We start from the raw sequence: 12,073 nt of genomic DNA on the forward strand, positions 1-12,073 counted from the left end.
TAATTCCTTTGGGTTTGCACAGGTGGAGAAAGTTAAGTGTAAGTAAGGATTAGTAGAGTCAGAGCCTTAATCCTTGCAAAACAACCCTGTTGGGGGAAACTGAGGCACACACTTGCCTAAAATCACAAGAACTCAATGGAAGAGGTAGGACTAGAAGCCAATTCTTATAACTTGAAGCTTTGCATTTCCTTGATACAGTACAATATAAAAGATTATTATGTGACCAAATCAGAGAACTTACTGTGTATATTAGTAAAAATATTTTTATTTTATAAACGATTTAGATAATTAATTTCCTTTTCATTTTAAAAGTTTTTCAAATTGTACTTTTGCTAGCAACTTCTAGTTTTCAATTTTTTGGGGAGGTTGGGGGAAGAATATCACAATTTCCTAATGCTGAAACATATTCTCAATATTTTTTTAAATAGTTTTATTTTAGACTGTGAAGTCTTAATTGAATTTACTATTAGTTTTCTGATCAAATCAGTTTACTAAACTATTTTATTTTGTACTCCTTTAAAACAATGAAATAGGATTAGGTCTTTCTAATGTTTTTGTAGATTTAGAAAACTCATTGTTTTCCTTTTTTGTTTTCTTAGTGATTTCAATACTTACAGAGAAGTGCAAGCATGGAAGTGAGAGTAATTGGCATAAATTTTGCAATAAGTGTGCTTATGTGACTTTTGCCTTTACAACCATCCCTTTCCAAATAGTAAACCATGCTGTGGTGGTTGGATACTTCAAAGTCATTAAGTTCTGTATGGTGGCAAAGTGACCTTTGCTAGCACAGTCTGATTCAGTGAAGCATACTTATGTGAATAAACCTATTCGGTGATAAACTTGGTCTAGAGGGAATAGTCACTGTGTATGAGTCTCTTTAAGCCATTCTACTCATAAGGAAGCTTTACTAGTAGATAGCATTTCCCCCCTTTTTTATTTTAATAATTAAGTCCCAAGTCAGCATACAGGAACCTCTGCAGCTGCTGGCCCATTGATACACTACAGGTGGAGAGACTACTCCCAGGTGGCTTAACAGCTAGGCTTCCTACATTTGCCTTAGAGGAACATGGGATTGTTTCTTCTGCAGTTGAGTTGAGCACCACAGGAATAATCACACTGGATCACGGTGAACACCAAAGAAGCTTGAAGTGGTTGCAGCTCAGAATTATTGGAGTTGCCTTGGCAGCTGGTCTGCTTTCTATTTGTATCTTGGATATTTTTAAGAGGCTATCATTTTGCTGTCTAAGAGCCAACCATTTTGGCTAGAGAGAGAAAGGAAGAAAAGAGCCCAAGGTGCAGAATGGGAAAGTCCTCCATTAACTCTTCACATTCCACAATTCATGACTAAGGAACATGCGATAGTTTGGTAGGGGGGAGGATTGTTTAGCTTTTGCATATGGCCAACACTTCTATAGGTAAATCAGACTGCATATGAGCTAGACTTCCAGACTTGCATGACTTGAAATTGTTCTGCATTGGGTCTCAATGGGTAGGTGGGTTGAACATAACTCCAGAATTTTTCATTTAGAAAACGTTGAAATGGGATGCTTTGACAAGTCTGAAACCTTTCCCAAAAACTTCTCAAATAAAAAAAATTGTCAAAACTGACTTCACAAGAAGTTATGGTTTTGACAAGTGAGCATTTTTTTGATGGAAAAAGTTTCAAAAATTCCCAACCAGCTCTAAAAATAATCTTGTCAATGGGATGGTTTTGCTAGCATGGTAATTTGCAAAGCATACACTGTGATTTGAGCCTAAGCCTTATGCACTGACAAATGAAAGACTAAATACCTCACAGCTTTCAGAGCTAAAGCTTTGCCTAAACTTTCTCACAATAGTACCCTTACATCTACACTCCCACTCTACTGTATGCAGGAATTTAAAAACAAATCCAGAGACTGAAGAGTGAAGTCGTTTTTCTTTTTGGGAGGTGCTCAGGTTCTGCAATGCTGGGCACCAATAAAAGATAGGGCTTATACCTACTCTGCTGTTGCATGGAGGTGCAAATAGTAGCAGCGTGCCCTCTTGAGGGCAATGCTAGGTTTACAATGGTGTCGTTGTGCCAGGCCCACACTCAAAAGAGGCCCATTATGGTTGCCAGGCAGGAACATTGGAAGCTCCCTAGAAGTGGGGGGGAATGACCAGTGCCTGGACCAACGCCCCACCCTCTGCTCTGCCCCTCCCTTCGTGGCCCTACCCCCACTCAGTCTCTTCCCCTGAGGCCCTGCCTGGCCCTTACTCCCGCCCCCGCCTTCCTCTCCCCCCCATTACTCGTCATTAAGGCAGGAAAAAAGTAAAGGGGCCATGAACACCTCTTTCCCCCCGTTCCAGCACTCCTGTTGCCAGGTGTCTGGTTTTTGCCCAGAAAGTCTGGTCAAAAAGTAGACCTGGCAGTTGACCAGACACTAAAAGTCCAGTAACAGAAGTAACCACAATCAGCCTGCCCACCAAGAGGGTGGGAAGAGTAGCTGCTGCTCCCTTGAGGAGCTGCAGCTCAGCTGGAGAGAGAACCAGCTCCCAAGGACATGGCCCTGGCAGAGAGAGGTAGGTACCAGCTTGCCTCCAGCCCCTGCCTCGCTCCAGGGCCAACTTCTACCCCTGCCCAGCTGTGCTTGACCCCAGCCCCTACCTTACTCTGTGAACTGACAGCCCCCCTCCCCCCACCGTTTCTTACAATTATTCCCCATGGGGTTCCACAAATATGTTTGGCGTCAGGCCCACAAAAGGTTAATCTGGCCCTGCCTGAGGATCACAATGCCCATGAGGGAATTCTGCCCTGAGAAGGATGACAGTGTTCTACTGGGGAGTCAGCTTCAGTTTCCAGTAAGGGCTTCATAGGAGCCTCTCAGAGAGAGGTTGCAACAATGATGTGCATCTGTGCCACCCTGCTTTTGAGGCTATTCGCGCTGTCTGCCAGCTCCTGCCGAAGAAGTCTCAGATGGTTTTGTATCATTGCAACTCCCCTCTAGCAACATGGTGTGCTAGCTTCTGCTAATGCAGCACCTGGAGTGAATCTTGGCCTAGGTTTTAAAAAAAGAATTAGATTTTCTTCCAGGACTCAGTGTTCTGCTCTGTGCCTCAGTTTTCCATCAGTACAATAGGGAGACTGGCACAGAAGTGCTAAAGAATAATATTCATCTAGATCCTCTATCCCCTTAATCATTGATCTGAGTGTGAATTGTAAGCAAAGCTATATACATCAGGAGTGAAATTCTCACCCCCTTTTGTGCCAAATAAAAGGGGTAACAAAAGGGCTCTAAAAATCCCAGATCCAGTTGGAAGACCACTCCCTGGATGCAACTAAGGTAATAAACCTTCATATGTTTTAAATAAAATTTCTATTTATCTGGCTTTCAGTTGGAAAAAGTTTCCTACTTAATGAGCGTAGACATGCCTCACGTTCCAGTCAAAAGCTCATGGTCTGTGTTGGAGAAAATGTATATTTGGGTTTTCAGATCCATCAGTTGGTGACTGGCAGGACTAACAGTTCATGAGGACGACTTGCTGGGAAAGCAAATGGTTTACGTTGCTCAAGTCTCTGCTGAACATGAGTATCCTGAGCAAAGGCATTGTTGTAACTAGACAGTTCCCAACTGAGTTGTTGGATCATCGGTGGACCTGTGGATTTGCTTGCCAAACCTCCGCATGAAATGGGGATGCAGCTGCTGTGAATGCTACTGCAGTCTTGAGTTGTTCATTCTACTTTGTTAAATCCCTGCAGATCTCCTCTGCGCTCAGCCCATTTACTCATAGATTTTCCAATTTGTACAGAAATTGCATGACTTGGCAGAAATTCCACAAATGACACATGCCTCACATGCTATCATATGACAGGTCCTCAATTAGTACTTCATAAAATACTCTACTCTAAAATAAACTTAATCTGATTAGCTGTTGCAGGGAGTGGTTTTTGAGGGTGAAAGCTGATATGGAGTCAACAAATTGGTCATGCAGTGGTCATCTGCCACCCATAGTGGTTAACATCCAGTTGTTCGTGAGGCTGCAGAAATTTAAAACTAGGAGGAAGAAAGAGAGCAATAATGTCTGTTGTAAAGTTACATTAATCAGAAAGGTTTCAGAGTAACAGCCGTGTTAGTCTGTATTCGCAAAAAGAAAAGGAGTACTTGTGGCACCTTAGAGACTAACCAATTTATTTGAGCATAAGCTTTCGTGAACTACAGCTCACTTCATCGGATGCATCTGATGAAGTGAGCTGTAGCTCACGAAAGCTTATGCTCAAATAAATTGGTTAGTCTCTAAGGTGCCACAAGTACTCCTTTTCTTTTTATTAATCAGAAACTGACTGCTGATGTACTGAGGCTAATGGAAGCTGTTCCTAGCAAGACACCATTATTTAACTCCTTTTAGTTTTTTCTAAAATGCAATGAGAAATAAATCTAATAGCTGTGTTTTGCTTTTCTCCCCGCACCATCATACTGTACCTAGTTCAATTGGTCTGACATGTGAAATAAAAAGTAATGGATCCTCTGGGACATCCTCATCCTCTTCTAATGCAACTGATATTTCACCTGAAGGGGGTAGGGAAAGAATTTTCTTATAAACAGATATGGAATAAATCTATCTAGACGATATTACAATGTGTAAACTGCAGTCAATTTACAGTGACAAATTTGTTTGCTTGCAAGCATATAAATGTAGGCAGGAAGTAACTGTAATAATGGGATAGATGTGTTAGTGAACTTTAATATATTCATTTTACTGTATTAGAAGCAAATTTTAAAATACATGTAAAGAACAGAGCTGATTTACCCCTTTTGGCTCATATGTCTTTTTGCCTCTGTTTGTGAGGGACAGTCTATTTTTCAGAATATACATACTACTAGCCTGTCACTTTAAAATAAAAAACAGAAGCAAAAATCCCAAATAAACACCATTTCCAGATGGATCCATATTATCCAAAGCAAGTTATACAACAATAAAACAGCTAGAATTATTGCCAGAATAGCTTTTAAATGTGATAAGGGAAAAACTGAATTAATAAGGTTGGACCAGAACAGACATTTACTTGATTGAACGCTAACCTTTGTTATGGTGTCCCTCCATGAGTTCTGAGAGAGTTATTGTAGCAAACACCAGACAGGTGTGTAAGGCAGGTATGCTTAAGTGAAGTTCAGAATCTACTGAATCTGAAGAATAATTTTGATTAGCCAAGGAGAGAAGATGAATTTGTGTGACTTACCTAGTTGGAATGGCCATCATCCCTTTCAGCATTTCCAAACATCCTATAAACATGTTATGTTTTATTTAGTGTTGATTAATATTAAAAAAAAAATTTTTGTTGCTTCTGAACAATTTGAGCCATGGATATCTGTGGGGCAGTGTGACAAAGTTCCTCCTCTACCATGGTGGGTCTTGCGCTTATTGGCAGATTTGCTCACCTTGGAGCTTCACAGCAGCCCTCAGTTTGGCCATTTTCATGAACCCACAGTCCAGGTCAGCTCCTCCTATGTCTGACCAGGAGTTGGGAGGTTTGGAGGGAACCCGGGCCCGCCTTCTATTCTGGGTTCCAGCCCAGGGCCCTGTGGAATGCAGCTGTCCAGAGTGCCTCCTGGAACAGCTGTGCAACAGCAGCAACTCCCTGGGCTACTTCCCCATGGCCTCCTCCCAACACCTTCTTTATCCTCCCCATAGGACCTTCCTCCTGGTGTCTGATAATGCTTGTACTCCTCAGTCCTCCAACAGTATGCGTTCTCACTCTCGGCTCCTTACACGCACACCACAAACTGAAGTGAGCTCCTTTTAAACCCAGGTGCCCCGATTAGCCTGCCTTAATTGATTCTAGCAGCTTCTTGATTGGCTGCAGGTGTTCTAATTAGCCTGTCATCTTAATTGTCTCCAGAAGGTTCCTGATTGTTCTGGAACCTTCCCTGTTACCTTACCCAGGAAAAAGGGACCTACTTAACCTGGGGCTAATATATCTGCTTTCTATTACTCTCCTGTAGCCATCTGGCCCAACCCTGTCACACAGGTAGTATATTGTTGCACTGCATGTCTAGTCTGTATACATATATGTATTACTTACACAGTGCTGTTGGAATATCTGATATTAACCCCATATTAGACAAAATTAAAAAGGGGTTCAGTTTTCCGAGTCTAAATCCCAAAGTCCCATGACTTGCAATGAGATTTAGGCAGCTAGGCCCAGATTTTTTTAAAGGTGTTCAGACTTTCTGCATGGTCCAAAGGGGTGAAGTCCAGCACAAAATGGGGGCTGGCTGTGGTGGAGAGATACTTCATCCCTCTCTGACCTCGTGGAAGATACATCCTGTGGCTATTTTAATTTGAGTATGAACTGGTGTGGGTTTTTTTGTTTTTTGTTTTTTTTTGTATTTCTTCCCCTCCCCTTCCCATTCAGATCAGTGGGAGGCACAGGGTGCCAGAGCTACTGTGGGAGAACAGAGCTTCCTATGGATGCAGACTGTGTGTGGTATTTCCCCCCCCCCCTTTCCTCCCCCCCACAAGAGTGTTTTCTTTCAGGTCTGCCCCAAAGACCTTTCTAAACACAGAATCATAGAAGTGTAGGACTGGAAGGGACCTCAGTAGGTCAGCTAGTCTAGTCCCCCTGCACTCATGGCAGGACTAAGTAATAACTAGACCAGGGGTCGGCAACCTTTCAGAAGTGGTGTGCCGAGTCTTCATTTATTCACTCTTATTTAAGGTTTCACATGCTAGTAATATATTTTAATGTTTTTAGAAGGTCTCTTTCTATAAGTCTTTAATATATAACTAAACTATTGTTGTATGTAAAGTAAATAAGGTTTTTAAAATGTTTAAGAAGCTTTATTTAAAATTAAATTAAAATGTAGAGCCCCCCCGGGCCGGTGGCCAGGACCCAGGCAGTGTGAGTGCCATTGAAAATCAGGTCAAGTGCCGCCTTTGGCGTGCGTGCCATAGGTTGCCTATCCCGAACAAGACCATTCCTGACAGGTGTTTGTCTAACCTGTTTTTAAAAACCTCCAATGATGGAGATTTCACAACCACCCTAGGCAATTTGTACCAGTGTTTACCTTCTACCTGTCAGAGTAGTTATTTCCTAATGTCCAACCTAAACTTCCCTTGATGCAATTTTAAGCCCATTGCTTCTTGTCCTATCCTCAGAGCTTAAGGAGAAAAAAAAATTCCCCCCTCCTCCTTGTAACATTCTGTTAGGTACGGTAGAACCGCAGAGTTATAAACAACTCGGGAGTGGAGGTTGTTTGTACTTCTGAACAAAATGTTATGGTTGTTCTTTCCAAAGTTTACAACTGAACATTGACTTAATAGAGCTTTGAAAATGTGTATATATAGAAGAAAAATGCTGCTTTTAACCATCTTAATTTAAATGAAACAAGCACAGAAACAGCTTTCTTACCTTGTCAATTTTTTTTTAAATTTTCCCTTTATTTTTATTAATAGTTTACATTTAACACAGAACTACACTGTATTTGCTTTTTGTGTGTATCTGCTGCTGCCTGATTGGTGTGTGGTTGACCGCTCAGTTTGTAACTCTGGTGTTCGTAACTGAGGCTTACTGTACTTGAAAACTGTTATGTCTTCCCTTGGTCGTCTTTTCTCTAGACTAAACAAACACAATTTTTTTCAATCTTTCCTCATAGGTTATGTTTTCTAGACCTTTAATCGCTTTTGTTGCTCTCATCTGGACTTTTTCCAGTTTGTTACCATCTTTCCTGAAAGGTGGTGCACAGAACTGGACACATTACTTCAGTTGAGGCCTTATTAGTGTGGAGTAGAGTGGAAGAATTCTTCTTGTGTCTTGTTTACAGCACTCCGGCTGATACATCCCAGAATTCTATTTTTTTTTTTTTTTTAAAGCTTGTGATCCACTACAATCCTCAGCTCCCTTTCCGCAGTACTCCTTTCTAGGCCATCATTTCCCATTTTATATGTGTGCATTCTTAAGTGGAGTACTTTGCATTTGTCCTTATTGAACTTCTTATTTACATCAAACCATTTCTCCAATTTGTCATTTTGAATTTTAATCCTATCCTCCAAAACACATGAGCAGAAGAGCAGAAAATCTCTTATGAAATCTTTTCTTTTATGAGAAGTAATAAAATGTCTAGGACATGCATTTTAAAGGATGCTGTGTCAGAAAATAGATTTAAAAATTCAGTTAAAAACATTCTTACTGAGAGTTGTCACTTCCATGGGAATTTCCCCACTGACTTTAGTGAAATAGGATTGGGCCCATAATGCAGTAGTGTGACTTTTCTGACTTGTGTATTTTAATGGACAATTCTTAGATACTAGTCTTATCACGGTTTGTCCCTTGTTACCTATATACTAGTTGTAGGTTACATTTATGTTTTTGTGTGTGTGTGTGTGTGTGTTGTGGCTGAGTTATGGTTGTGTGAATTTTTGCATTTCAATTCTGAACTATTCCTACTACATTATTGCCGTTGACTGTATTTAATTTCTGTGCTTTTTATAAAGAAGAATTAAAACCAAATGCACAAAGGCTTCCCTTATTTCCTTTTCTGTATAGACATTTGAATGTACCACTATTACATCATACTTTTGAAATCAGATTTTTCACATGCCCCAAAATGCAGTACATTCCACCAAGGATGCAATTTTTTAAATTAATATCCTGGATTGGGGTTCATCAGAAAAGCTGGCTGATTATTGGGTCCTTTCTGAAGTTATCTTAAAGATATTAAGGGTAAGAGATGTGAAACATTAATTGAAAATGCCCCTTAATGATTTAAGGTTCAAAGGAAACTAACCATTTGGGCAAAGCAATTTAAAACATGCAGGATAACCTTGAGTTCAGGGGTGGATTCTCAGCTGGTGTAAAGGTCATAGCTCCACTGAAGTCAATAGAGCTATAGCAATTTATACCAGCTTAAGATCTGCCCCCTGAACTTCTTCCATTTTTAGATTTTTGTTTTAAATAATGCACAGATTACAGTAGTGTACAATTCACAATACATGTGTTTAATAATTTTATTTTAACTAAATATCTTCAAATGGATGACACGTTATCATAGAACTACATTCATATAAATTTTTAAAAATTCTTTAAGATTAAAAACTAAAAATTTGAGTCTTTTCTTAAAATATGGGAAAAATCACTTTCCCAACTGTAAGAGCTGTCCACTTCCATTGTAGAGGGAGATGTGCAAAGGGACAAAAGGGAGTTAGGCATCCAACTCCCCTTTGTGCCTTTGAAAATCTCCCCTATACTTTAATTGATTTTTGTTTTGTAAAAATGATTCACAATTGTAACTTAATCCAAACCTCTTCACATTGTGGGAGCAAATTGGATTCTGATTTGAATCTCTCATCTCTCCTTCACCCTCCCCCCCCCCCCCCCAAAGATTCTGGTACTGCTGTAGATAATGAATACCAAGGGGGGCCTTTTTCTTGATGTCAGTTGGGATGTGACTGAAATCTTGTAACAGCATCACAGGGACTTTTGGCACTGTGAGATCACCAACTGCAGCCCTAATCTAGCCTCAAACCTGAACCCTCACCTAATTCTAATTGTGATCAAAACATTGTCTCAGCCTGTCTCTAATTGTCTTGTCTCTTCCACCTCTCCCTGTGATATGGTAAATCCCAGTGTAATGCTAATGATGCTTATGCACACTGAGGGGGTTTAACAGAACCTGATGTGCAACTGGTTTGGTAAATACCACCATTTCTTCGTGTTTAAAAATGTCTCTTAAATTATTTGTCTTGCTTCAGAATGGTCTCTGTTTATATATTTTTAAACATAACCAATTTTACATGACTAAATACACTAATAGCTTCATTCAAAAATGTTTATCAAATACTCAGTGCACAAATGTAATACAATTTTGTAAGCCATGCATTTCCATTTCATTGTATTCACATACTTCACAATTAATAATATTGCATTTAAGGGGGTAAATCTTAAAATAGTAATAAAAGTATGCTAAAATTAAACATCTCTTTGACTTCAGACCTGACAGTAATTATTTATTTTAAAAAAAAACAAAACCAAATTTATAATTGAGTTGGGAAATTTGTAATACAGTATATGCTATAATAATTAGTTTCTTTTTGAACTGAAGCTCTCAAAACCTGTTGCAAAGTATTACAAATTATATTCCAAAGAAAAAATTTTAGATGAATATTAGGACCCAGTTGCACAAGGTACAGAGCCTCTGCAGGACTGGACCTTTCCAGCAGTTAGTGAAATTTGTTAGGATTATGCTGTATTTACAGACTTCGACACTGGTGGTGCTAACCTTCTTTTTTCCCCATCTGCAGGGGATGCATCAAGTCAGTTGCTGTTCTGACTCTGTTTCTAGGGCTATATAATGTGGCTTTTAATCTTACCAGATTTATTGTTTTTTGTGCAAAGACAAGAAATAGAAATTATTTTTTACCTTCAGTGTGCTCTGTGGTAGTGCTTATGTTCAGCTGTCTCTCAGTTGCAGAGCACTTGCCGTTTTCATCCTCTGTTAATTGTGTGACTGGTTCATATTGCAGTATGGCATCCAGATCATGAAAAAACTTCATGGTTTTAGTGGCATCTCCAGAGTTGTGGGCATATTTAACTGTTCTGAATTCATACTTCAGATTTTTATACTTTGCACGGCACTGTTTCCAGTCTCTGCAAACTCCTAACTCCTGTAGTCTTTTAGCAATGTAGATAAATATTCCTTTATTCCTTAGTGTTCCATGAAGTTGCTTTCTTATGTTTTTTTCTGACCAGACGCTTAGCAAGGCTTTAACCTCCTCTTCAGTCCAATGCTTTCCTGCTCCACTCTCCATGTTGAAAGTGACCTGGAAATGATTCACTATTTCTAGCCAAGATTTTGTTTCCTTGGAAACCAGACGGCTGGTTGTCAGTAAGCTCCACAGAGATGAAAGGATCTAGTTTTACTGGCTCAAACTGCCTGAGGGGAGTAACTTGAGAAACTGCCAAATAAGCAGGCTTTATATTAGAAGCAGACAAATAAAACCGCTCCTGCACAAATGAAGTGTAATCTAGTACCCAGTATTCCACAAGATAAAAAATAAACTCAGGGTGTCTACTTGCTTTAACCCTTCTTATGAACAATGTTTTAAGTATGATCACTCTTTTTAATGAATATTTTAAGAAAGAAAGTAAATGCGTTCTTTTTTTTAAGATTATCTCGTGTTGTAGTTTGTTAGGAATTAATTCGACATTGTAGCAGTTTTTGTTTGCAGCCAGTTTTACATTTTGGAACCTAAAAGATGTTGGTAAGAGTTCTCATTAAGTTACAAATTATGATTGCATTTGGTATTTTATTAGCATTAAAAATACACATTGGAATCATCCACGTTTTAAATTGTGTCTGTATTTTATAAAACTCCTATTTTATTCTAGCATTGTTCATGAGTACAACTGAGCTAAACAAAAAAGCTGAAAACTAAGGGCAGGTCTACACTACTGCACTACATCGGCGCAGCTGTATTGCGTCTGGTGAGGATGCACTATGCTGACAGGAGAGTGCTCTCCCATCAGCATAATTACTCCACTTCGGCTAGAAGTGGAAGCTATGTTGATGAGAGAGCACACTCTTGTCAGCATAGCGCCAGTGTGGACAGCAAAAAACTTGAGTTGCCTTGGGAGAGCGGGGGACTTTTTCACACACCTGAATGATGTAAGCTAGGTCGACTTAAGCAGTAGAGTAGACCTGCTCTAAGGCTAAAGAGGTATGATGGTATAGGCTGCATGTTAATGAAACTGACCTTTTTAGCGCCATATGGGTACTGTACTAAGGACCAAATCCTAGTTCCTGCCCGCAGCTCAGGTATATGGGCTCTATGCTGGAGAACTCTAAGGAAAGCAAAAGGGGAGAACAGAATCTCATAGACTAGAAGCGGAGGCCCCTTGCTGCATATTTTCACTAGAGTAAGGAGGTTGCTTGGCTTGGTTAGTTGATCTGCACAGCCATGATTCTACCAGTTCCACTCTTTTCCCAGCCATTACTGACTTCAAAAGTACCTATCGAGTATAGCTTTGCTGGATGGGGTACAGAGCCCCTGCCAAGCTTTGCACAGCCTATCTCAGAGGGTTCACTGCCTATTAGGGGGTCTGTGTGTGTGTGTT

At 39.9% G+C, this 12,073-nt stretch overlaps 2 protein-coding genes across 6 annotated transcripts in view; one reads left to right on the forward strand and one right to left on the reverse strand.

The window, feature by feature from the left end:
- PAICS (phosphoribosylaminoimidazole carboxylase and phosphoribosylaminoimidazolesuccinocarboxamide synthase) overlaps window positions 1–10,782 on the reverse strand; it is a 61,539-nt gene extending 50,757 nt beyond the window's left edge. For 2 of the 4 annotated variants that reach the window (XM_048848199.2, XM_048848197.2), the window contains exons 1-2: window positions 10,380–10,782; window positions 4,443–4,529 (exon numbers count right to left, since the gene is read on the reverse strand). In XM_048848199.2, the coding sequence (XP_048704156.2) occupies window positions 4,443–4,529; window positions 10,380–10,767 (475 nt within the window). In that variant the 5' untranslated portion in view covers window positions 10,768–10,782. The remainder of the gene's footprint in view (window positions 1–4,442; window positions 4,530–10,379) is intronic. The other 2 variants (XM_048848200.2, XM_048848198.2) reach the window with 1 other exon arrangement.
- PPAT (phosphoribosyl pyrophosphate amidotransferase) overlaps window positions 1–12,073 on the forward strand; it is a 71,431-nt gene that overhangs the window by 33,152 nt on the left and 26,206 nt on the right. The gene's annotated exons all lie outside the window — the stretch shown is intronic.

Source organism: Caretta caretta, chromosome 4 (assembly GCF_965140235.1).
Source record: "Caretta caretta isolate rCarCar2 chromosome 4, rCarCar1.hap1, whole genome shotgun sequence".
NCBI classification, from domain to species: domain Eukaryota; kingdom Metazoa; phylum Chordata; order Testudines; family Cheloniidae; genus Caretta; species Caretta caretta.